The sequence below is a fragment of the Pelophylax lessonae genome (assembly GCF_965119305.1).
Source record: "Pelophylax lessonae genome assembly, chromosome: 9".
Taxonomy (NCBI): Eukaryota; Metazoa; Chordata; class Amphibia; order Anura; family Ranidae; genus Pelophylax; species Pelophylax lessonae.
Genome location: NC_138776.1, coordinates 215,043,252 through 215,068,960, shown reverse-complemented (window position 1 = coordinate 215,068,960; position 25,709 = coordinate 215,043,252). Strand labels below are relative to the sequence as shown.

General features: G+C 43.6%; 1 protein-coding gene across 3 annotated transcripts in view; it reads right to left on the bottom strand.

Annotated features, from left to right (window-relative positions):
* Positions 1 to 5,767: 5,767 nt before the first annotated feature.
* The window catches only part of SYT15 (synaptotagmin 15), a 142,134-nt gene continuing 122,192 nt past the window's right edge, over positions 5,768 to 25,709 (bottom strand). For all 3 annotated transcript variants that reach the window (XM_082268501.1, XM_082268502.1, XM_082268503.1), the window contains 2 exons: positions 18,893 to 19,075; positions 5,768 to 6,179 (listed from right to left, as the gene is read on the bottom strand). In XM_082268501.1, the coding sequence (XP_082124627.1) occupies positions 6,043 to 6,179; positions 18,893 to 19,075 (320 nt within the window). In that variant the 3' untranslated portion in view covers positions 5,768 to 6,042. The remainder of the gene's footprint in view (positions 6,180 to 18,892; positions 19,076 to 25,709) is intronic.

Here is a 25,709-nt window from a genome sequence, read left to right as displayed (position 1 = left end):
ACTTCCCTGCTTCATGAACCCCTAATGTATTATCCCTATCAGGATATGTATATGGAATGTTATTTTAAAGTCTAAATATGTTATTTCTTGTATTTTGTTGAATTTTAATATAAATCAATAAATGTTGAAATTTTATATATTCTTTTCTATACCTTTCATTACTACACTTACCATCTCCAGCCCTTCCACTCAAATTCCCCAGGGACACCTATAGTTGTTTCTTTCAAGTAATTAAGTAGTTGGGTGTGTGGTAAACATCATAACCTCAACGCGTTTCGTGGACGCACATTGCCACTTCATCAGGAGTAGATGTTTGTAAAAATCTAAAGAAAATATATGAGAAAGGAAAAAGGACCATGTTGATGAATGCCAATTTGAATGAGGGGAAGAGAGGGGGGAAAAGGGGGAAAAAAGGCCCCCATTACTCCCCAACACTTACATGACAGCTCTGAATTGATGGCACTGAAGCTGTGTGGGCTCTGAAAGTCCCCCATGGGAGATGAGGGCGCACAGGCAGGCGGATAAATGGAACACATCGCCAATGTGGTGAGTATGGGCTGGGGTATATGAGGTGACAAGCCATGGGTAAGTAAACGTATACAATATCTGTAGAGAAGAAGTATAATATATATATATATATATATATATAAGTACATTTGTAAAAATATGGATGATTGTATAGAAATTAAGGTGTCATAATACTCCTGAGCGGAGTGTGATGAAGGAATGAAGAGTGGGTATAACATGAGTGTGAAAAATAGGATGGAGGGATGTATGAGAAATCAGACTGCATGCCAGAGAATACATGGAAAAACAGATGGTGCAGTTGGGAAACAGTGATACCAAATACCCAATAAAAAGCATGAAAAATTAGGTGAAGAGAACCTTGGAAAGGAGGAGAAAAAACATCCAGGCTGGTGGTAATAAGCCAGAACCAGTGAAGAGTGGGAATGAAAAAGTTTTAAGGGTGAATAGATAGGTAGTACCAGGGATAAAATCCAGGGTTAGAGTCCAACTCACAAACGAAGTATTCCGTTTCAGCCAGAAAGCCGCCTCGCACAGTGAGCCCAGCGTCACAGTAGTGTACAGCCCAGAGCACCACGGGGAGGGTGGACGCCATAGGCATTACCGTCCCGTGGGCTGGCTAATGTACACTGATGTAACGAGCATCGCCGGCGCGATTGGCGCCAAAATGACGTTGCGCGTCGGCGGGAGGTGTGGCGCCGATACGCGGCAGTGTCGTCCACCCAGTCCCCCATGCTGAGGAGCAGAGGGAGGACGCACGGCACGCATTGCAGCTCCCGGGGAGCAAAACAAGGGCCAACAAGAAAGCAGGCCAGTAAAATCCAAGAGTTTGAAAAATGCTGGAGAAATAAATAGCAATAATAAAAGTACTGATGTAAAATAGAAATATGGCTATAGCACCAATTGCAAAGTAAACCCCCAACTGGTCCGTGGGGAGTTTATTTGACCCAGCATAATGGGCTAAGGGAAAAATCCCACACATGCGATCAAATGAGTATAATGCATATGTCTCCCTGTCGGCTAAAATCATGACTCTACATCCCTAATCATGTAGAAGAAGGGGGGAAGGTTGGGACTTGAGGAGCACGGTGGGATTTGCGTGCACCTCCATCCCTAATCGATATGCAAAAAAAGAGAGGGTTGGGACTTTGAATGAGAGTCATGAAAGGCTGACAGGGAAGGTAAAATACATTTATTGGTACATGACAAATAAATAACAAACATGATAAATATATATGTATTGCACAAATGATGACAAGCTGGTAAGGCATCTCCAAATTCATAAATTTGACAAATAAAAGTGCTGATCAGCCTTTCATGACTCTCATTCAAAGTCCAAACCCTCTCTTTTTTTGCATATATATATTATGTGCATGAAAAGAAAATGTAAATGTAAATGTAGATACCATGCACATAAATAGGTAGCGATACAATCAATGTATCACTCTGAAATCAGTGTGGTACATGATACAAGTTAAATAACCATGTTTGTAAAAACATATGTGTATAGACTAGGTGCATATATAGTTGGTGTAAGGCCTCAGGGTGGAAAAGGAAACAAATGATAATTATATAAAGATTATGTATAAAAAACGTATATAAATATAGTATAATATTATCAGTGGCCACCCCTCTCCTAAACCCAAGGCCGTGTCACATCTGTATTGCTACAAAATCAACATGTGTGGAAAAGAGGGGGCAACGAACAGAGATTCTACTTATGTTGAAGTCTACCTACTGGTGGGAGGGGGTGGGCTTCCCATAGGACTCCGAATGAGAGAGGGACCTCTGATGTTCATTCATGGCTAACATTCCACTCAAAGTTGAGCCCTTAAGGAATACGAGTTTGTAAATGGAAAATCCAAAACACCCATCTCCGGCACAACAAACGGAAATCACCCCCCGGAACCCTAATCTTATCGATCACATGGACAAGATTAGGCACATATATAGTGTGTGAAATGCATCTACCATGCAATATGTTGGTGTCCTGCGGTGTCACTTTGAGAACCTTGAATAAAGGCATTTGGATTGAACAGTGATGTGCAGCCACTTCTTCTTTCAAATGTCAGCTGATACTTTATAATCAGTTGCAGCAAACAGTTTTTCTTCCTTTTGGGATAAAGGTTTGCACAAATAAATAAACTCTGTCTCATCCATGTAAACTGATACATTTTGCTGGAGAGCTTGTGCTTTTGGAAAACGACAGACTTGCTGTCGTTTCGAAGAAAGGAGTTGTGGGTACATGCCATGGGTGCCACTTTGCGGTGTGAGCGCATGATATACCAGCATAGAGGAGTACCGCTTAGATATGACAGGATTTGGGGTGGGTGGTTGGCGGTTCCTTGCCTAGTTCCTAATGATCTGATCCTTGACCGATTGGTACAGTAATTTTTCTGCTATTGGTGTGTGGGCTTCTTGGGGGGGGCAAGACGGGCATGTTAGTGTTCTGTTTAATTTGCTCAATACTTTTCGCCATAGGACAGTTTTTGTGTGTATTCAATGCTTTTGTTATATGGTTGTACCTCTCTTTCGAAATGTGTACACTATGTGAAGTCTGTATTTCTTTGTTTTCTTCAATAAACTTTGTTTCTGATTTAAAAAAAAAAATAGAAGAAAGAAAGCCTAAAAAAAGGAAACGAATGGCACTTTTCCACTGCAAGTACCGGCTCAGCTCTACTTGGCCCTGCTTGGCCCGGTTTGGTTTTCCACTGCATGGTACCGCATGGTACGATGGTGTTGAAACGGTTTGGTATGGTTTGCTTTTCCACTAAAGTAGTACTAAAGTAAGTGGGTGGGATAACAACGATTCTCTGACCAATCAGTGGCTAGTAGTGACTGCATGCAAAGGATTTTGGGATATGGTACCGGTATGGTACCTCTTGGAACCACAATCAAGGTGGTACTGTTTTAGAGAGCCGTACCGTTCGGTTCCATGTAGTGGAAAAGCGCCGCCGTCCTGTACCGTACCGAACCGTTCCTACACTATACCATGCGGTACCAGCAGTGGAAAAGCACAAAAGCGAGCCGAACCATTCGGTTCCATGCAGTGGAAAAGCCCCGTTATACAGCCATCACATCTAAGAATTGGTAATAAATGTTTGATTTTGGGTTAATATTTTTATTATTATACAGGATTTATATAGCGCCAACAGTTTTGCGCAGCGCTTTACAATATGAGGGAAGACAATACAGTTACAATACAATTCAATACAGGAGGAATTAGAGGGCCCTGCTCGTTAGAGCTTACAATCTAGAAGGGAGGGTCAAGTGAAACAAAAGGCAATAACAGTGGGGGGTGGGCTGATGGAGAAAAGGAGGTACAGTTGTTAGGTGTGGGTAGGATAGGCTTCTCTGAAGAGGAGGGTTTTCAGAGATCGCCTAAAAGCTAATAGAGTAGGAGATATTCGGATTGGAGAGGCTCTGGAAAAGTCCTGGAGACGAGCATGGGAGGAGGTGACGAGGGAGTTGGAGAGCAGGAGGTTCTGAGCGGAACGAAGAGAGCGATTAGGTTGGTATTTTGAGACTAGGCTAGTGATGTAGTTTGGGGCTAAGCTGTGGATGGCTTTGTAATATGTTGTTAGTATTTTGAATTTAATTTGTTGGGTGAGCGGAAGCCAATGGAGGGCTTGACAGAGAGGAGCGACGGACACTGAGCGATTGGTAAGATGGATGAGTCTGGCGGCAGCATTCATGATGGATTGAAGAGGGATAGCCTGTGAAGTGGTAAGCCAATGAGAAGGGAATTGCAGTAGTCGAGGCACGAGATGACCAGGGAGTGAACTTGGAGCTTTGTTATGTCTTTGGTTAGAAAGGGGTGTATCTTGGAGATATTGCGGAGGTTGAGGCGGACAATTTTGGACAGCGATTGGATGTGGGGCTTGAAGGACATAATAATAATAATAATATTCAGTTTCAATATGACTTGAGTCACAATTGTATACGCTATATTATTTTTTGTTTGTTTGTTATTTTTTCCCCCCATGAAAGTGGAGTTACCCTTTAACCACTTAAGGACCAAGCCTATTTCTGACACTTGTTGTTTACAAGTTAAAATCAGTATTTTTCTCTAGAAAATTACTTAGAACCCCCAAACATTATATATATATATTTTTTTAGCGAAGACTCTGGAGAATAAAATGGCGGTCGTTGCAATATTATTTGTCGTGAGGTATTTGTGCAGTGGTCTTTCAAACGCAATTTTTTTGGAAAAAATACGTTTTACTGAATTTAAAAAAAACAAAACATTAAAGTTAGCCCAATTTTTTGTATATTGTGAAATAAGTAAATAGATACCTAGCATGTTACGGTTTAAAATTGCACACACTCATGGAATGGCGACAAACTTAAAAATCTCCATAGGCGACGCTTTAAACATTTTTAACGGTTAGAGTTACAGAGAAAGTCTTTTTACAGAATTATTGCTCCCACTCTGGCGATCGTATCGATAACCTCACTTGTGATCTGAACACAGTTTTCATTTGCGGGCGCAACTTATGTGTTTTCTGTGGTGCGCAAGCTCACAGGGACGGGGGGCTATTTTATTTTTAACAGTTTAAAAAAAAAAATCTGATCACTTTTATTGCTGTCACAAGAAATGTAAACATCCCTTGTGACAGTAATAGGCAGTGACAGGTATACTTTATGGAGGGATCTGGGGTCTAAAAGACCCCAATCGCCTTCAATGCACCACAAAAGTCGGCATTCTTGAATACTGAATCTTTTTTGAAATCAGTATCATTGGCAGCCGAGTAAACCGGAAGTGACGTTGTGACGTTGAGGACACTGCAACTAAAGGCTAAGAAAGCCATGTAGGGCAGTAGAGCTGGACAACACAGCCAGAGGGACATGATCAGAGACCCGATCGAAGTCGAATCCAGGTTAGTTCGGGACTCCAACCAGCTGGCGGATGTGCCGGCTGGTTGCTCGGGTCTCCCGGTGGGACGGGAGACCCAGGCAGAGTCGCGGAAGACGGCGGGAGGAGAGGGACGTCCCCTCCCACTCGCTGAGATAGCGGCCGAGCGGCTGCTGAGCCGCATCGGTTATCTCCTGAAAGCCAATAGTCAGCTCTAAAACATTGTACCAGGTTGAGTCCTGCAGCTGCACGCATTATCTTTTTACAACCACTTCTTCAAGCCGACATACAGGTACGTCGGTTTACGGGTAGTGTTTAATTAAACACAAAAAACAGGCATGTGAATGTTTAGCTATTTATACCATTTATTATTAAACATGGCCCAAACTAACTTTTGCTACTATACATCAAACATTGTACTACTATTATGGCAGAGTTAATACTGTGAGATTACCAAGCTATCACAGCATGGTCTATAGATATGTATATTCTTTGGAAATTCCAGTCTATCCTCAGTCAGTCCAACAAGACTGAAAGCCAGTGACAATTCCAGGAGATGGCAACATGCATTGTTCAGCGCACAGCCAAGTCTAAATTTCAATTTCCCATTATTTTGCCAACTCTGATTAATGTCTTCTTGTGTCTCAAAAGGTGGTTAAGCTTCAGGTACTGATGCTCAGTGCATGCCATCTTTTTACCAGTTCTTTGGGTTTATTAAGCATTTCATTCCAGTGCTCCAGTTCTCGACCTCTTGTGTACATGTATGGTCCAACGACAACACGGCCCAGCAAAATAGTCTCTAAATAACACAGAAGGCATATAACATGATTGTCAGTTTGTCATTAGTACTATACTGAATATAAATAAATAATGTCTTCATACCTCTCCTTATTTACTGAAGAAGTACTAAGAGCAGTAATGGTGTGTAGTAATTCAAAGGAATTAAACAGATTTCAGATAAGTGTACATGGATTTCATGCAATTTGGAACCTGTTTGATTTAAAACAATGTACCTTAAAGTATACAGTGCCTTGTGAAAGTATTCACCCCCCTTGAACTTTGCGACCTTTTGCCACATTTCAGGCTTCAAACATAAAGATATAAAACTGTAATTTTTTGTGAAGAATCAACAACAAGTGGGACACAATCATGAAGTGGTACGAAATTTATTGGATATTTCAAACTTTTGTAACAAATAAAAAACTGAAAAATTGGGCGTGCAAAATTATTCAGCCCCCTTAAGTTAATACTTTCTAGCGCCACCCTTTGCTGCGATTACAGCTGTAAGTCGCTTGGGGTATGTCTCTATCAGTTTTGCACATCGAGAGACTGAAATTTTTGCCCATTCCTCCTTGCAAAACAGCTCGAGCTCAGTGAGCTTGGATGGAGAGCGTTTGTGAACAGCAGTTTTCAGTTCTTTCCATAGATTCTCAATTGGATTCAGGTCTGGACTTTGACTTGGCCATTCTAACACCTGGATATGTTTATTTGTGAACCATTCCATTGTAGATTTTGCTTTATGTTTTGGATCATTGTCTTGTTGGAAGACAAATCTCCATCCCAGTCTCAGGTCATTTGCAGACTCCATCAGGTTTTCTTCCAGAATGGTCCTGTATTTGGCTCCATCCCATCTTCCCATCAATTTTAACCATCTTCCCTGTCCCTGCTGAAGAAAAGCAGGCCCAAACCATGATGCTGCCACCACCATGTTTGACAGTGGGGATGGTGTGTTCAGGGTGATGAGCTGTGTTGCTTTTACGCCAAACATAAAGTTTTGCATTGTTGCCAAAAAGTTTGATTTTGGTTTCATCTGACCAGAGCACCTTCTTCCACATGTTTGGTGTGTCTCCCAGGTGGCTTGTGGCAAACTTCAAACTACATTTTTTATGGATATCTTTAAGAAATGGCTTTCTTCTTGCCACTCTTCCATAAAGGCCAGATTTGTGCAGTATACGACTGATTGTTGTCCTATGGACAGAGTCTCCCACCTCAGCTGTAGATCTCTGCAGTTCATCCAGAGTGATCATGGGCCTCTTGGCTGCATCTCTGATCAGTCTTCTCTGATACAACAGTATCTCGGACCTGCCTGGTGTGTTCCTTGTTCTTCATGATGCTCTCTGCGCTTTAAACGGACCTCTGAGACTATCACAGTGCAGGTGCATTTATACGGAGACTTGATTACACACAGGTGGATTCTATTTATCATCATTAGTCATTTAGGTCAACATTGGATCGTTCAGAGATCCTCACTGAACTTCTGGAGAGAGTTTGCTGCACTGAAAGTAAAGGGGCTGAATAATTTTGCACGCCCAATTTTTCAGTTTTTTATTTGTTAACAAAGTTTAAAATATCCAATAAACTTCGTTCCACTTCATGATTGTGTCCCATGATTGTCCCATGATTGTTGTTGATTCTTCACAAAAAATTACAGTTTTATATCTTTATGTTTGAAGCCTGAAATGTGGCAAAAGGTCGCAAAGTTCAAGTGGGCCGAATACTTTCGCAAGGCACTGTATGTAAGCCCTCACCTTGTAAAACAATCCACTCAATTTAAAATAGAAATAAAAAGCAAAACACTTGTGTATACTGAAACAGAGCGAGATCCTGTCACTGAAAATGGAGGAGAATAAGACACAGGATTCGCATTAAGGGTTTGGGTTTTCTCTGGATTCCCTTGTTCTGGATCGGAACTTCCAATGTCAATGTCTTTAGTACACAGGTGTGCAGGGTTGTTATATACTAAAACCTAAGGATAGCTCAGGGTTCTCTAATTAGAGACAGCTACCAGTGTGGAAGACAGAATGTTTCACCCAGGGGACAGAGGTGCCCCAGCCAGAAGCCAAGAGACAGGAGGTCTCATTCAGAGGTTGAAGTTGCCCAGCCCGCAGCCAAGAGACAGAAGGTCTCACCCAGGGGTAAGAGGTGCTCCAGACAGCAGCCAAGAGACAGGAGGTCTCACCCTGGGGTCAGAGGTGCCCTAGCAAGCAGCCAGGAGACGGAGGGTCTCACCAAGGGGTCAGGTGGGCTCCTATCGGGATGTCAGAAAAACCCATACCTAGAAGTCAGGATTGCGCTGTGCAGCAGGACGCTGCAACTAAAGGTTAAGAAAGCCATGTGAGGCAGTAGAGCTGGACAACACAGTCAGAGGGACTGATAATAGCACCGCCAACAAGGGAGCCAGGTGCCTCGGTATTTTTATTGTTCATATTGATGTGGAAAAACCCCTGTGTGGGCAACTGATGTGAATGTGAACTTTTTGTTTTGTTTAATAAAAGTGGGCTTCCATGTCCTTAAATGCAGTTTTGACTGGCACAACTCATTGGAAAAGCACCTGCCACATGGGTATAATCTCACCAATACCACAATACATAAAAAAACAGAAAGAAATACCTTTTGCCCCCCTTTTTGTGAGTGATCACATTCCCTTTGTTCTCAGTTGCATAAGGATCTTATTTATAACAGGAAAGCAGAGGGATTGACAGGAACAGCAGGTATTTTATACAAAGGAAGCAATACGAGAACAGGATACTTTTTCATACAAGTTCATGGTACAGCAGATACATATCAGGAATATGAATTTTTTGTTGACATATTCCATAACACAAGATGATAATTGTTGTATAGCATTTCCATTCTCAAGGCCTCAGTGTAAATTCTCACACCTTTCACAGCAAGTAGAATGCATTGGGCCCAGCTGGAAATATCTAAATAACTTCTTCCTGTTGGCTATTTTATTGAAGGCATTATACTTTTAGCATCTTGGTGAGTGACATTTCTGTTGCTAGTACAGCTGATTGTTTGAGTGGAGACAAGTTGGGCCAGCACCTGAGAATTGATCGTGGAGTATGGAGCCAGATCTCACCTAGACTGGCCTGTGAAATATTTGACAATGATTCTAAAGTCTCAGCCCTTCTCTCTTGGAAATGTCACATGGAGTACAGGGTCGGTGTCAACAGCAGCCTCTGCAATTCCTTAATAATACAGTGATGACAGTGATGGAAATTCTCTTCACATGCCCCCCTTCCACACCTGGCCCATAGAAGCTGCATGGTCTGCTATAGCTATTGTTGGATCCTGGAGCACCAGGAACGGCCTCCATAGAGGCACAACCTTTCAACAAACTGGAATACATTGCTCCCATGGCAAAGGTAACTTCACAAATGATGGTTTTATTGCCAATTATCTATTATATAAACTGAGAGAATTGCCACCTGTATTTTAAATGCACAAATTGCTAGTCCTTTATTTCCTAGGTTTACGACATTTAAAGTGTTACTAAACCCAGGACCCTGCATTGACTATATCCGGTCTCCCACAGTACACACAACATGGAAATGCAATTATTTTAGTAAATGTAAACTGCTAAATACCATTTCTCAATAGCAGTATATAGCAGTCTTGTGACTTCTATTAGTGTCTGGCTAAAGCTTGTAGAAGGAGTTTTCATTCTACTCTGACAGTCCTATGAGGCTGCAGGACCCATGACCCTCTGTCTGGACAGTGCTTATGGGCTTGTTTAGATCACATGCACCCTCACAAGGAAAAAAAACTCTCTAGCAATACACACCAACATGAGCATGTGCAGAATGACTCCAAAGGCTCTGTCTTATCAGTAGATGGATTTGGGACAGTAAAAGAAGGGGAGGATCAGAGAAAACAGGCTCAAACAGCCTTTTTACACAATGTGGAGGATTTACCCCTTAGGTTCCACAGTGAGTATAACAAGCCTGCTTTACTGCATATACAGACTGATTTTACTGTTGTGTGTTTAGTACCACTTTAAGCTAGATCACCTACTCTTCCTGCCTAAAGGGGAGCATTTTTTAAAGATTTGAAAATTAACCCCTTCCATTTTCATTGCCTAGAACTTGTATTTTTTGAAAGATGAGTGCATTCAAAGGCTCTGCCTTTTACTCCTTCAGCCCTATATACGTACATACCATTTTTGACCTATTACCCTCTCTAGGGCTCTTGGGTCAATAGACTTTAAGATCCTCCTGCTCACCTATCAGGCTCTTCATGGCTTGGAACCCCATTATCTGTCTGAACATTTATTTACTTATTCCCCCCCCCCCCCCCGCTACTCTAATACTGATGCAATACTTTTAAGCCTGTAGACATTGGAGCTTTAGTGGCTTCTCTCCTTTGTTGGTTCTTTCTCCACCCAGATCACTGTCTATCCACCCCTTTCACTTTTTATTAGAGGATGTGACATCTTCCGGTGCTCGTGAATCAAATGACCTGTTTTAGCTGATTGTTAGGTAATGCTTTGAACCATTTGCTGCACTGACGTCAACAGATTTTCTTTGTACCTTTCTATATAGAGTTACTTCTAAACTTATGTACACATATGTGTTAAATTTTAACTTGGATAAATTTGCCACTCACTGAGATCATGAGTGTGGGTTATTGTATAAAACCATCATCCCATTCACCTTTCACAAGCTCAGGAATATCAGATTTCCATTTTTTTGAAGTAGTTGAATTCAAGATTTCTTACTCCATGAGGTATAGGTATAGGAATAAGAGTGGTCTAGGGAGGTCAGGCTGCGGTAAACACAATTCCAATAGGTCTTTTTGTAAAGCCAGATTGGTTGGGAATTGAGATCCGGTAGCGTTCCTGATATGTAAGTATCTGAAATACATTTGAAATACATCCTCTTGGGCAAGCTAAAATTTCATTTATTGTAGTAATTTCAACAAGGGTTCTCATTGAGAGTAGATTTTGTAGTGTGGGTATCCAGCAATAAACACACAGTATTGGCGCTCACAAGCTAAGGTGAAGAGCAAGCAGGTATGGCACTAAAACAGCAACAAATTCAGTCCATGTATAGAGTAAGTAGCCCATATGTAAAAGTTTGTATTGTGTAGAGGTTGCTAGCATAGTGGCTGCTGGCTCTAAAGAGCTAAAAGAACAAGTTGAAAATAATGCATTTAATGCAATAAGGTATGTATACATTCCATACCTATCTTCTTCATCACAAAAATCACTAAACCGTCATTGCCCCCGTTTGTGGCCAGGACAGACTGACACTGCTCCACAGACCTTGGCTATGCTCCCACATTGCTATCTTCTGGGACCATGTAGAAAATTTTGCCATAATGGTCACAGGCCACTCCCCAACAAAAGACATTTTCTCTCTACTCTTTGGCCATCTGGAAACTGCCTCCCCAAGCCATGCAAAAGCTTAATTAGCAATCACACAACACAACAAAGCCTAGTTGTTAACGTGCTTCATGTTGGCCAGACGTGCTAGCCTCAAAAACTGGTCCTCCACCAACCCACCCACAATTCTGGATGTCAAACAAGACCCCAAAATTTACTGCACGAAGAAAAACTTGAGACTTATCTACACATGGCACATCAACCTGCCTCCAGCTCAGATGGGCACCATTCATCGCTAAAATCCTGCCAATCAAAGATCAACCTGGATACTGTACCTATCTTCATTCATCTTTTAAAATGACACTCAATTTGAACTCTAGGTATATTGCTAGAACATATTCTTTCTGATGCTATTTGCATTTTCGTATGGTAACATCCTGGCTATACTACTTGCGGACATGTGCACACCCTTGGTTACCCTCCAATATGTCAATGGTCTCCCCCTGGACCTCCTTACTTTGTTTATTATACAGTACTAACATGTTTATTAACTTGTCCTGCACTCTATAGCCACCAGCCCATCCATAGTCTCCAACCACAGGGCTTCTCTCTTTTCTTAGCCCACCTTGTTGATATCAGAAGTACCTGGTTTGATTTTGGAGCCAATGCTCCTCCGTTCACTGTCTTACCTCCAATGACTCTCAATCCCTCCCCCCCCCCCCCCCCCCCACCTGCCTCTTCTCCTTCACAGGGCTGGAGTGGGGTGAGACTTGAGGCTACAGAGGGACATACAGCCATGTTTTTACTCTTTTTATTCATGTTAACTACGTTATATTTGGCTACATGTCGCCTGTCAGCGAGTCGTTACTTTGAGCTATTAGGACATCTGTCTGTGACCAGGGAGAGACTCAGTTTTGTTTTACCTACTCCCTGGAACTCTGTACCCTTTCATTCTGGAAAATCCATAAAGTATATTATAAAAAAAAGAGGTGCTAGAAGAAACTCGATGCTAAGCGTAGCATTGTAAAAACCTTATTTAGATAAAAGCAGAGAAACTTCCAAGATGACAGTGGTAATGCGCTTGTGCCAATAGATCATCCACTTGGCTCTGGGATGCTCGTTTCCAAACGTGAAGCCATGCCCCCTCACCTTGGTCCCAGTTGGGACGTCATCCTTGCCCTTCCGAGTGTACCCAAGACAACCGTAAGTGCTGGGAGCTACCAGCGCCATGGGTACTATCGGCATCACTTATGGTGTGAGACACACGCCCCGGAGTCGAGCGCATGATCTATTTACACAAGCACATTACCATTGTCATCTTATGATAGTCTCTGCTTTTATCTAAAGCTTTTGCAATGCTACGCTTATGCCCCATACACACGTGCAGATTATCTGCAGACTTTTGTCTGCAGACTTACCTTTTCTATGTAGTGCAAGGGCCTGCCGGATTGCATACAAATTGAAAGTGTTTAGGTTTGACCTCATATTATATGGTTTTGGTAAGTCTGCAGACAAAAGTCTGCAGATAATCTGCACGTGTGTATGGGGCATTAGCCACTCTGTTCCTCTTCTTCTTTTGTAGTGTTATTATTCCTGCACTAATCAAAATCTGGGCATTTGGTGTTATAAAATAGAGGAGGATTGGATCTTTGCAGATAGGCATTAGGGGGACAATGTGGTAGGTTGAACAGACACTTTAATAACCAATAACCAAGCTTTCAGCTAGGTCTTCATTGGACAGGGTAGATATGGATGGGGAGTGGGGACATAGTCCCTTGCTGAATACATTTTTCAAATTCTGTGGAGAGCCTTGTATGTCGGTATATGGGTTAACTGCTGGGTTATTTGGAGTTAGGATAAGCTTTGTGAGCACATGCGATTCAGTACATGTATTTGTTGCATTTATGCACATACTCTTTATTACACTGAAAATGTATAAAAAACCTACTGATTTATAAAATAACAGCAATTCTGCTGCTTATGAGGTCACTAAAATTTGCATTTAGGCTCGGTTCATGTATGTCGAGCCATGGTTTAATTGTGATTTTTAAAAGGACTCCGGTGCTGTTTTGTTTACCGGTTCAGATGCAGATTTTTACTTGAACCGGACTGAAAAACTTACAGGACTCTTTTTAAAATGTACTGTGGCCTGGCCCGGACACACAGTATCTCACAAAAGTGATTACACCCCTCACATTTTTGTAAATATTTTATTATATCTTTTCATGTGGCAACACTGAAGAAATTACACTTTACTATAATGTAAGGTATGAGTGTACAGCTTGTATATTAATATTGATTAGCTGTACCCTCAAAATAACTCAACAAGCAGTTATTAATGTCTAAACTGATGGCAACAAAAGTGAGTACACCAATAAGTGAAAATGTCCAAATTGGGCCCATAGTGTCAATATTTTGTGTGTCCACCAATATTTTCCAGCACTGTCTTAACCCTCTTGGGCATGGAGACACCAGTGGCACCAGAGCTTCACAGGTTGCCACTGGAGTCCTCTTCCACTCCTCCATAACGACATCACAGAGATGGTGGATGTAAGAGACCTTGCACTCCTCCACCTTCCGTTTGAGAATACCCCACAGATGCTCAATAGGGTTTAAGTCTGGAGAGATGTTTGGCCAGTCCATCACCTTTACCCTCCGCTTCTTTAGCAAGGCAGTGGTAGTCTTGGAGGTGTGTTTGTGGTCGTTATCATGTTTGAATACTGCCCTGTGGCCCAATCTCTGAAAAGAGGGGATCATGCTCTGCTTTAGTATATCACAGTACATGTTGGCATTCATGGTTCCCTCAATGAACTGTAGCTCCCCAGTGCCGGCAGCACTCATGCAGCACCAGACCATGACACTCCCACCACCATGCTTGACTGTAGGCAAGACACACTTGTCTTTGTACTCCTCACCTGGTTGCCGCCACACAGGCTTGACACCATCTGATCCAAATAGGTTTATCTTGGTCTCATCAGACCACAGGACATGGTTCTATTAATCTATGTCCTTAGACTGCTTGTCTCCAGCAAACTATTTGCGGGCTTTCTTGTGCATCATCTTTAGAAGAGGCTTCCTTCTTGGACGAAAGCAATGCAGACCAATTTGATGCAGTGTGCGGTGTATGGTCTGTGCACTGACAGGCTGACCCACCACCCATTCAACCTCTGCAGCACAGCTGGCAGCACTCATTCGTCTGTTTCCCAAAGACAACCTCTGGATATGACGCTGAGCATGTGCACTCAACTGCTTTGGTAGACTATGGCGAGGCCTGTTCTGAGTGGAACCTGTCCTGTTAAACCGCTTTGTGGTCTTGGCAACCGTGCTGCAGCTCAGTTTCAGGGTCTTGGCAATCTTCTTATAGTCTAGGCCAGCCATCTTTATGTAGAGCAACACTTCTTTTTTTTTTAATTCTCAGAGAGTTCTTTGCCATGAGGTGCCGTGTTGAACTTTCAGTGACCATTATGAGAGAGTGAGAGCGATAACACCACATTTAACATACCTGGTCCCCATTCACACCTGAGGCCTTGTGACACTAACGTGTCACATGACATTGGGGAGGGAAAATGGCTAATTGGGCCCAATTTGGACATTTTCATTTAGGGGTGTACTCACTTTTGTTTCCAGCGGTTTAGACGTTAAATTCTGTGTGATGAGATATTTTGAGAGTACAGAAAATTTACACTGTTATACAAGCTGTACATTCACTACTTTATATTATTGCAAAGTGTAATTTATTCAGTGTTGTCACTTTTGTGAGATACTGCATGTAATGCAAATCGAATCCATTTCATCCAATTGGCATGTACTGTATGTAAACCAAGCCCAAAGGTAGATTTTTTCAATGATATCAGTTGCCTCCCATATAGACACACTGGTAGCCTAGTACTTCCCATATGTTTGTCCAGGAAGTGTTTTGCAGACTCCTCCCAGTTTCAAGTGACTATATCATGTTACCAGGTTCTGCAGCATTTTCTTTTAGATGGCATCTTTTGAAATAGGATGCAGACTCATTTGTGTTACATTTGGAATTTATCTTCTACTGATTTGTTTTCTGGTGTATGATATCAAGTTTAAAGTGATGGTAAACCTTTAGATATACCCAAAGAAGTGACTAGCCTCAGGTGATACATAGAGATTAAACAAATTCTTCTACATAAGTTGTAGCAGTATATGTACAGCCCTCTCTTTTCCAAAGCCAATCAAAGTACAGAATTTAGACAGCATTTCTGACGTCACACTGCAGGGTATCTGACGTCACACTGCAAAGCGAGGATAGCGTAATGCCAAACCTGACGGTAGAGAATAGGCACACCTCAGTTTACACAGTCCCATAGTAAAACATGCAGAGCTGAGCCTGTCAATCACCTGCTGTGTGCTGGGGGGGGGGTGCATCTCGTGGGATTGTCTGGTGTTGGTATAGATTTTCGGAAGTGACTCAGCAGATAGCAGAGAAAGGAGAGAGCAGATAGGAACCACACTAGATGCTTTAGATAGGGGCAAGAGAACACTATAGAAGGACATGCTTTGTTCATTTTACATTTCTGTAGTTTACAACCACTTTAAGGATATTACGGTAACTTTTTTAAAGAGTACTGGTTGTTTTCTATCTTCAGCTTTTTTTATTTGTTGCATTATGTGCATGCATTTGAACCAACAGTACCTTCCCGTAAAAATTGTACCAGGCAAGTTAGGAACAACTTATAGTTTCTTATTTTCAGCTTTTTCAGCTTTTTAAATAAAATGAGGTTTTTAACAAAATCATGCTTTTCCTGTTTGGTTTTAGTAATCAGTGAACATAAATTAATACAAATTCTTTATATGTACTGTAGAGCGTTCTAACAAAGTAACTTCTGATTACTCTTTCCCTCCAACCTTCATTATCTAACAGCTGGCAGAGCCTACAGATGGCCGTAACTGGCATCTAATTGTATTTCAATACCTTAATTCTCTGTTATATTCAATATAATTGTTTCACTTGGGAGAGACTTGGAGCATTAAACTTCCTGGGCATAACAAAAGCTATAATATTATTATTAATTAGACGGCTTGATAGATACACATCCTTGTGCCCTTTTCATATGAATAAAACATCTGTGCACATGGGCGTCCACAGAACTTTTTTCAGGGTGGGCATCATTTTAAGGTCACCCATGCTCTGCCCCTTTTCAACAATGTCATGAAGGGGAGGGGCTTAGTTATATTTATTTTGAGTATTTATTTTAAAGGGGAAATGGCAGAAAGTATTTTTAAAGTGTTTGTTAACCTAAAAAAAAAAAAACAAACATATTGATTATGTTCCCTTAAACTTAAGCATGTTATACAGCACAGTGCTTGTGCTGTGTAATTTGGCCCTTTCTATTACCTAAAATACCTGGCTGATCCTGCCTGGCTATGTCCTCCCCTCTGTAAACTGACCAGGATATATCATGGCTGCTGAGCCCTGATACCGTGGTCAGTCTACGTGCCTCCATCATCTGCAGCTCTCCTATCCTCTTCTCCTCCCTCTCTCCCTGCCTGTCTGGCCCTGTGTTAGTGCCTGACCCTCCACTCCCCTCCTGCTGCTGTATTTTCATTTAAAGTTTCATATCCTGTCTACAGTCTGTTTAATAATTCTTTGTGTCGGTGTGTTATAAAAATAAGCCATTCTTTACAAGTTTTCAGAGCGCCGATTGCTGCTCATGTGACCCGCTGCCTCTCTCCTTCTGCCCTCCCAACTGAAGTCAGCGGGGAATCCTCAGCCCCGCCCAATGCCGACAGCTGTCAGATGGGGAGAGCCAGCGGGTCTCGGGTGCGGCACTCTGAAAACTGGTAAAGAACAGCTTATGTTTTTGAATACACAGACACAGGGGCATGGCACACAGGATTATTAAACAGACCAGATGGTATAAAGCTTAACAACCACTTTAAAGGGGAAGTTGAGATTCCAGGGGGGGGCACTCCCCCCCCCTCCTTGCCCCCTTTTGCAGAAGCCCATGTCTGTGCAGTAATTACTCTCAGTCACTGTGACAAAGACCTGCAGTGCTCACTAACAGTAAAATGGTTAATAAGGGAACTAAAGTCTTGTTTGCTAGTGATATGGGACAGGTGAAGGTTGGATAAACAGCTGGAGAGGAGCACCCAGTTCACACATAGTTGCTTGTTGTATTTTCCATCTAAGTTGTTTGAAGCAGAATAGTTTAACTCCTTGGTGGCAGAAGCAAAGTGTTTATACTACAGGGTGGTCAAATAGAAGCAGATCTAGGCTATCGTCAGCCTTGTGCAGTATTGAAACTTTATGTCCCAATTTTATATATATACGATTTTGCTTTATCTGCTGACATTTTCTTCATTATAAGTTTGATTAATATGAATAATAGTAAATAACCTTTACATAAATCATTAGAAAAATGCTACAAACTCTTAATGTCAAAATAATATAATGGTTTGCTCTCCCTAGCACTTACAGCTTTAGATCCCAAACCTAAAGATGAACTCCAGGTATTGCATACTTACAGGACATTGATCCGGCTTGTGCCAAAGTATGTATACATATCTTATACCTGATGGATTGCTGGGGATGCTGGAAATCACTGTAATAGTCGGCACATCTTCAGGGTCTTGCATAGGTTCTATGCGAGTGGCTGCCCTACTTCCCACAGGGTTGATTGCTAAGCACCACCGCCATTTTTATTCAATGAATACAAGACATTCTGTCATTGGACATGGTGAAGGGGCAGTGACACCAATTGCATAGAATCTAAACAAGACCCAGAAAATAGTGGCTATCACTCTTTTAGTGCCAACTACTGTAACGATCGTCAGCTTCCCTATCAGTTCATTAGGCATGAGATATGCATACTTAAATTGTGCCAAGCTGGATCAATGTACGTATGCAATATTTATTGGTTGAACTAGATGGACTTGTGCCTTTTTTTCAACCAGGCGAACTATGTATCTATGTAATAAAGATAATGCTTGGAGTTCAGCTTTAATGCCCATAATGCCCTGATGATAAACCCACCTCTATGTCTAAATATATAACTTATATAACCCTGGCCTGGTTTACCCTGGCCACCCCAAGCAGTAAAAAAGCAGTAAACATCTTTTTTTTTAGGTAAAGTTGATCCAGGGAATATCCGATTGCCTCTCGGGGGATCAGGAAGGATTTTTTCCCCCTGCTGTAGAAAATTGGATCATGCTTTGCTGGGGTTTATTTTTGCCTTCCTCTGGATCAACAGCGGGTATAGGATTGTATATATGGGATTGTATGGTTGGGTTTTCAATACTGTTTTTTTTTTTTTTTTTTTAGTTGAACCGGATTTAAGTGTAACTATTCTAAGTATTCAGAAAAAGGCACACAGATATGTTTCATGGATATAGATACTTTATATAGATATATGTGTGTGGTTGTCTGTGCTACTTACTATCTCCTTCAGCATTCTGCAAGATGGAAAAACTCAGGCTTGCTGTGTCCAATTCACTTTGTTCCACCTTAAAGCTAAAAGTTTCATTATACACAGGATTTGGAGTCCCAAGCACTACAGCTGTCTTCTTGCTCTTAATAAACCTGTTGTGATTCATGAGGGACACCTTAACAAATGCTGAGCCTATAGAAAAGAGACAACAATATTGTAATATAAATACATATAATTAGGCTGATATACAATATAACAATCTGATCAAATTAAATGTATACATGTATGTATTACTTATTGTAGGTGTGTTTAACATATTCCACTCCCAGTTGGCCATTGATGAGAGATCACATGACACAGTCCACCCCCCCCCCCCATGTCTTTCAATGCTACCCTTCATTAATTAGATGTGAGAGGATGTCATTTAATAATAATTACCCCCTGCCAACTGTTACATAGCCCAAATTGCAGGGAGCCACACAATGTACCTGATATGTCACAAGACCCGAGAGATAAATACATCCTAATCTGGACTGTGCACATAACACTATATTGATTTATCAGCTACACTGCTTAAAGTTTTGTGTCAAGATGACATCAGAAGTCCTAATTCCAGCTTTGGAACCACAAGGCCTTTTTCAGGAATTTACCAAATGGTCTTCAGTTGTTATCCAGGCATCTTGACCTTACTCGGCTTGTCCCAGTTCCTGTCTTTGTTTGCCTGTCCATTGCTTTTGCTTTGCCTTTGCTTTGTGATCCAGCTAATTCATGACCATGGCTGATTTCCTGGTGTGATCTTGACCTGCCCACTGACCATGAACCTGGCTATCACCACTCTGCTTGCTGCCTGTCTTTATGTTTGCCAACTCAAACTCAATTACTAATCTTAGGCTATGCTTCCAGCCTGTTCCTGTTAGCTGCTGTTCCAGTTTACTCCTCTGAGGTCACTCCACCTGCTACCCTGCTCCTTTAAACATCCCCACCCTGATCTTTTTTTTTAACAGATGCAGTTTATTTTGCTTAAGACAATACAAGCTAAATATCATAATTCCAGAACATAAAATGGTACAAAATAAGTACAGATCAGTATATTATTACTCTAGCGATTGCTAGAGTTTGTGGCAACAGCTTATGTACGGCAGTATTCACTATAGCCTAACGGAACATTTGTCTTGGGAAACTAATTGTCAATAGGACTTTACTCCATATTCAGAATGTAAGTAACTCAGTTTAGGAGCTTTGTTTTATTTGTTGGAAGCTTAACTGGTAGGAAAGACGGAGGAATAGGTACCAAATCCAAGGAGAAAGAGGAGAATGAAAGAAGAAGGGTAGGGAGAGAGGGAAGGGGAGAGATGTTGGGGAAAGGCCAGACCTGGGAATCATATTGACAGTCCTCTCGCTTCAATCCATGTACCCCAGATTTTTATAAACTTTTTCAGGCAGTTTTGACCCATATATGTCAATTTGTAAAGGGGCAGCACCTGTTTCACCAACTCTCTCCATTGCCTGACCGTGGGGGCCACAGATGTCTTGATAAGTTTCCTTGCATTAAACATTGCATAGAAAAGAAGGCACCTATGATGGAAGGAAACCTCCAACCAGGAACCCACCCCGAGCAGTAAAAAGGCAGGATCCAGAGGGACCTGTTGCATGAAAACACTCCACCGCCCTCTGCAAGTAAGACTGAAGAGCAGGGCAGGACTAGACCATATGTATATATGTACCCACCTCTATTCCACATCTCGAGCAGGACTGATCGACCCCAGGCTATATAGTGGATACTCTTTGCGGGGTATAATATTCAAAATGCAAAAATTTCAATTGGATGAACCTATCCCTTGCGGAAATCATCATAGGGATAAATTGCTGTATATCCTCCTCCCAGTCCTCCGCAATTAGACCTGGAACGTCCTGTTGCCACGTCTGACGTAATTGAGACATCTTAGTGGCCTCTCTTCCCGATACCCGGAGATAAAGAGAGGAGAGGATTCTATCCACATTTTTAGAGATCAAGAAGTGCTCAACTGAGTGTGATTCAAGTGTGACCAGATTTGGAATTTGCGCCCTAACAGCATGGCACAGCTGTAGATATCTAAAGAACAGTTGATTGGGCAAATTAAATTCCTGCTTTAGCTGGTCAAAAGTCAGAGAATAGAGAATCATCTTTAAAAATATGTTTAAGGGTGGTGATACCAAACCTAGCCCATATTACAGGATCCCCACAGCGGAGTGTAGAGCAAGTAGCTATTGGGTTCCCCCATATATTTGGACATCTGCTGCCAAACTCTAATAGTGGTAGACATTGGAGTTGTTATGCCAAGGTTAGACTTAGGGCCATGGAAAACCACATTACTCAGCTCAGCATAGGAGCCTAGCATCGCCGCTTCAGAATTAACCACCGGGATCCCTTTCAGTTGACCAAACCACCACCTTAAAGTCACCAGAACCCCTGCCAAGTAATAATACTTAAAGTTAGGAAGGGCTAATCCGCCTGGAGACATAGGGAGCTGCAAAGTGGACCTCGCCAGTCGGGAGACCCTGCCCACCCATATGAAGTGAGTAAGGAGTTGGTATTTTTTATAAAAAAATACCCTACGGATCAAAACTGGGGTGTTTTTTAAACACATAAAGGAACTTCGGCAGAAAGGTCATCTTTATTAGATTCACTCGACCATCCGGGGTTAGAGGAAGGGACTTTCATATCCCATACCTATGGGCAAGCTGGGTCACCACCGGATGGTGGTTGGTGGCTAAAAAAGGTGGTAAAATCACCAGAAATTCCCAAATATTTAACTACTGACAGTGGCAAATGAATCAGCAGGTTTAAGGGTCCTTGCGCTAGTGAGAACAAAACTGATTTGTCCCATTAATATGTATTCCTGAGAATTCCCCGAATGTGTCGATAAGGGTTAAAGCAGTACTCAAGGAGGGACCTGTATCTTACAGGAACAAAAGAGCTTTGTCCACAATTCAGTGGCAGCCGGCCGATAGGGGGCGCAGGGGCGCCGCCCCCCCCCCCCCCCCAAAAAGAAAAAGAAAAAAAAGATTTAAAAAAAAAAAAATTGACGGCCTTCTGGGGCGTAACTGTAGCGCAGAGCACTGCGCTACACCACCCCCTTTTGGCGCCCGCCTCATTGGTGCCTATGGGGGGGTGGGGTTTTCCACCCGCAGAGGCGCCGATTGGAGGCCTTCTGGGGCGTAACTGTAGCGCAGAGCACTGCGCTACACCACCCCCTTTTGTGATGTCTTGGATCATGATTGGTCCAGACTCCAGCCTGGACCAATCATGATTCAGGACATCATTGCTGGGGGCGGTGCGGTCACCTTCCCGCCGTCAGATGGTCAGAGCGGGCTCCAGGATGGCACGCATCGGAGGAAGAAGAGAAGAGGACGTCTTGTCTCCACTCCACTCTCCAGAGAGTCCCGACTGGCCGACTCCCGAGAGCAGCAGCAGCGGTGACAGGTAAGTGCCTCAGTCAGACTCAGACAGACTCAGTGTGGTCCTCTCTGTCCTGTCTGTGTGCCTGTGTGTGTGTGCAGACAATGGAGATAGATTGCAGAGTGAGAGGAAACACACAGGCAGCGACAGTGCAGCTCTCGGGGGAGGTCTCACTCTGTGTGTTTTGCAAGAAGCACATGTGGAGTGATGAGAGAAGAAGCTGCTTACCGTTCAGGCAGGATGTGCTTTCATAGAGGCAGCCAGGAGAGAGCAGTGCTCATCCCTGCTGCCATTCATCCTATTCCATCCCATCTGCCACCCATCCCATCTGCCACCCATGCTATCTGCCACCCATGCCATCTGCCACTCATCCCATCTGCCACTCATCTCATCTGCCATCCATCCCATCTGGCACCCATGCCATCTGCCACTCATCCTATCTGCCACCCATCCCATCTGCCACCCATGCCATCTGCCACCCAGGCCATCTGCCACTCATTCCATCTGCCACTCATCCCATCTGCCACCCATGCTATCTGCCACCCATGCCATCTGCCACTCATCCCATCTGCCACTCATCCCATCTGCCACCCATGCTGTCTGCCACCCATGCCATCTGCCACTCATCCCATCTGCCACTCATCCCATCTGCCACCCATGCCATCTGCCATCCATCCCATCTGCCACCCATGCCATCTGCCACTCATCCCATTTGCCACCCATGCCATCTGCCACCCATGCCATCTGCCACTCATCCCATCTGCCACCCATGCCATCTGCCACTCATCCCATCTGCCACTCATCCCATCTGCCACTCATCCCATCTGCCACCCATGCCATCTGCCACCCATCCCATCTGCCACTCATCCCATCTGCCACCCATCCCATCCCTGCTTCCAGTCATCCCACCCCATCCCATTCCTGCTTCCACTCATCCCACCCCATCCCATCCGTGCTGCCACTCATCCCATCTGCCACCCATCCCATCCCTGCTGCCATTCATCCTATTCCATCCCATCTGCCACCCATTCCATCTTCCACCCATGCCATCTGCCACCCATCCCATCTGCCACCCATTCCATCTGCCACCCATCCCATCTGCCACCCATGCCATCTGCCACTCATCCCATCTGCCACCCATCCCATCCCTGCTTCCACTCATCCCACCCCATCCCATCCCTGCTTCCACTCATCCCACCCCATCCCATCTGTGCTGCCACTCATCCCATCTGCCACCCATCCCATCCCTGCTGCCACTCATCCCACCCCATCCCATCCCTGCTTCCACTCATCCCACCCCATCCCATCCCTGCTGCCACTCATCCCATCTGCCACCCATCCCATCCCTGCTTCCACTCATCCCACCCCATCCCTGCTTCCACTCATCCCACCCCATCCCATCCCTGCTGCCACTCATCCCATCTGCCACCCATTCCATCCCTGCTGCCACCCATCCCATCCCTGCTTCCACCCATGCCATCTGCCACCCATGCCATCTGCCACCCATGCCATCTGCCACTCATCCCATCTGCCACCCATGCCATCTGCCACTCATCCCATCTGCCACCCATCCCATCCCTGCTTCCACTCATCCCACCCCATCCCATCCCTGCTGCCACTCATCCCACCCCATCCCATCCCTGCTTCCACTCATCCCACCCCTCCCCCTTTTCTGTTTGCGCCCCCCCAAAAATTTTGAGCACCAGCCGCCACTGGTCCACATACAAGGATACCTTTTCAATGATAGAGCCCACTGTTGTACCCACCACCTCTCCCACCCCACCTAGGCAGATCGCCATTGGTTCAACAGCTAGTGCGAACAATCCTGGTGAAAGTGGACAGCCCTGCCTTGTCTCTCTAAACAGTGGGAAAAAGGGGCAAAGTAAGCCGTTAATGCGGACTCTGGCTACAGGGTAGAGGAGCTTGACCCAGTCTATAAATTTAGGCCCAAACACAAATTTTTGGAGGACAAGCCAGAGTCAAAGGCCTTCTTTGCATCCAGAGAGGCCACCATTCCTGAGCCAGAGCTCAATTCCAACCTAGCAATACCAGTATGAAGTCGTCAGAGGTTGATATCTGTTCCTTTACCTGGCATAAATCCTGACTGATCTCCATGCACTATAGTAAGAATGAACGAGTTTAGTCAATTGGCCAGGACTTTAGTCAGAATTTTAGTCTCGACACTCAATAGAGAGATCCTGTGGTAGGAAGAGCAGAAAGCTGGGTCTTTTCCTGGCTTGGGGACCACCACTATGCCCACCTCAGACATAGAGGGGGGGAGCTGGTTATCAGTGGGCGCCGCTTTTAGTGTCTCATATAATCGAGGGAGGAGAAGGTCAGCATGAGTTTTATAAAATTCGGCTGATAGGCCATCCACCCCTGGGGTCTTACCTGCTGGCATAGATACCAATGCTCGATTAATCTCATCTGGTGATTTGGTAGGCGTCTAACCACTTACGCGCATCGTTGGTAAGTACCGGGAAGTCTATCTCATCCAAGTATTGATTCAGCTGTTCCATGGAGTATTGGAATCTAGAGGTGTACAGGTGCTGATAATAATATGCAAAACTAGCATTAATCTGGTCAGGATCCTTCAGTATTTGCCCCCCATTTCCTTGTATACCTTCAATTTGAGCAGAGGGAGTTTTGTCCTTGGAGAGCCAAGCCAGCAGTTTACCCATCTTGTCTCCCTGATCAAACACCCTCTGGGACTGGTGTAGGAGGATCTTACGGGAAGCTTCAACTCTAAGTAAAGAAACCTCTCTATAGGCTAGAAGCATATCTTGGTAAACTGCCCTCTCTAGGGAGGTAGCATATCAACCCTCAAGTTCCTAGGCCTTGAAGGTATCCCAAACCATATCAGGGGAGGCGTCCCAGGGTTGCACACTCAATAGTCTGAAATATCCCTAACCATTTGGGGTTCAACCTTCTTGTCAGAAATCCAGTATCTGGATAATCTCCACAAATTCAGCCCCCCGCGATGAGTCAACCCACATTGAAACGTAAAAGCATTGATGTGTGGTCTGAAATCCCTTGCGAGAGGATAGACACTTCCCGTAGGGCCGGGAGCATTGCCCCACTTGCATATATATACGGGAGAAAGTGGCATAGGTGGCCAAGTGACAAGTGAATCCCGCTCCTTCGGGTGTTCCCACGTTTTTTTTAAGACACAAGATTTTGCTCCCCACCAGGTGGGTTTCCTGTAGAATAAAGATATGGGGCTGGTATGTTTTGAGGTAATTAAATACTAGTGTGTGCTTAATTTTAGCATTTAGTCCCCACTCCCCAGATGTTTCAGGAAATCAACATCACAGGAGCCATATATACTTAGCACAATATAAATTGACTTCAGTTCTCCAACTGAACCTCAGAATGATTCCAAAGAGG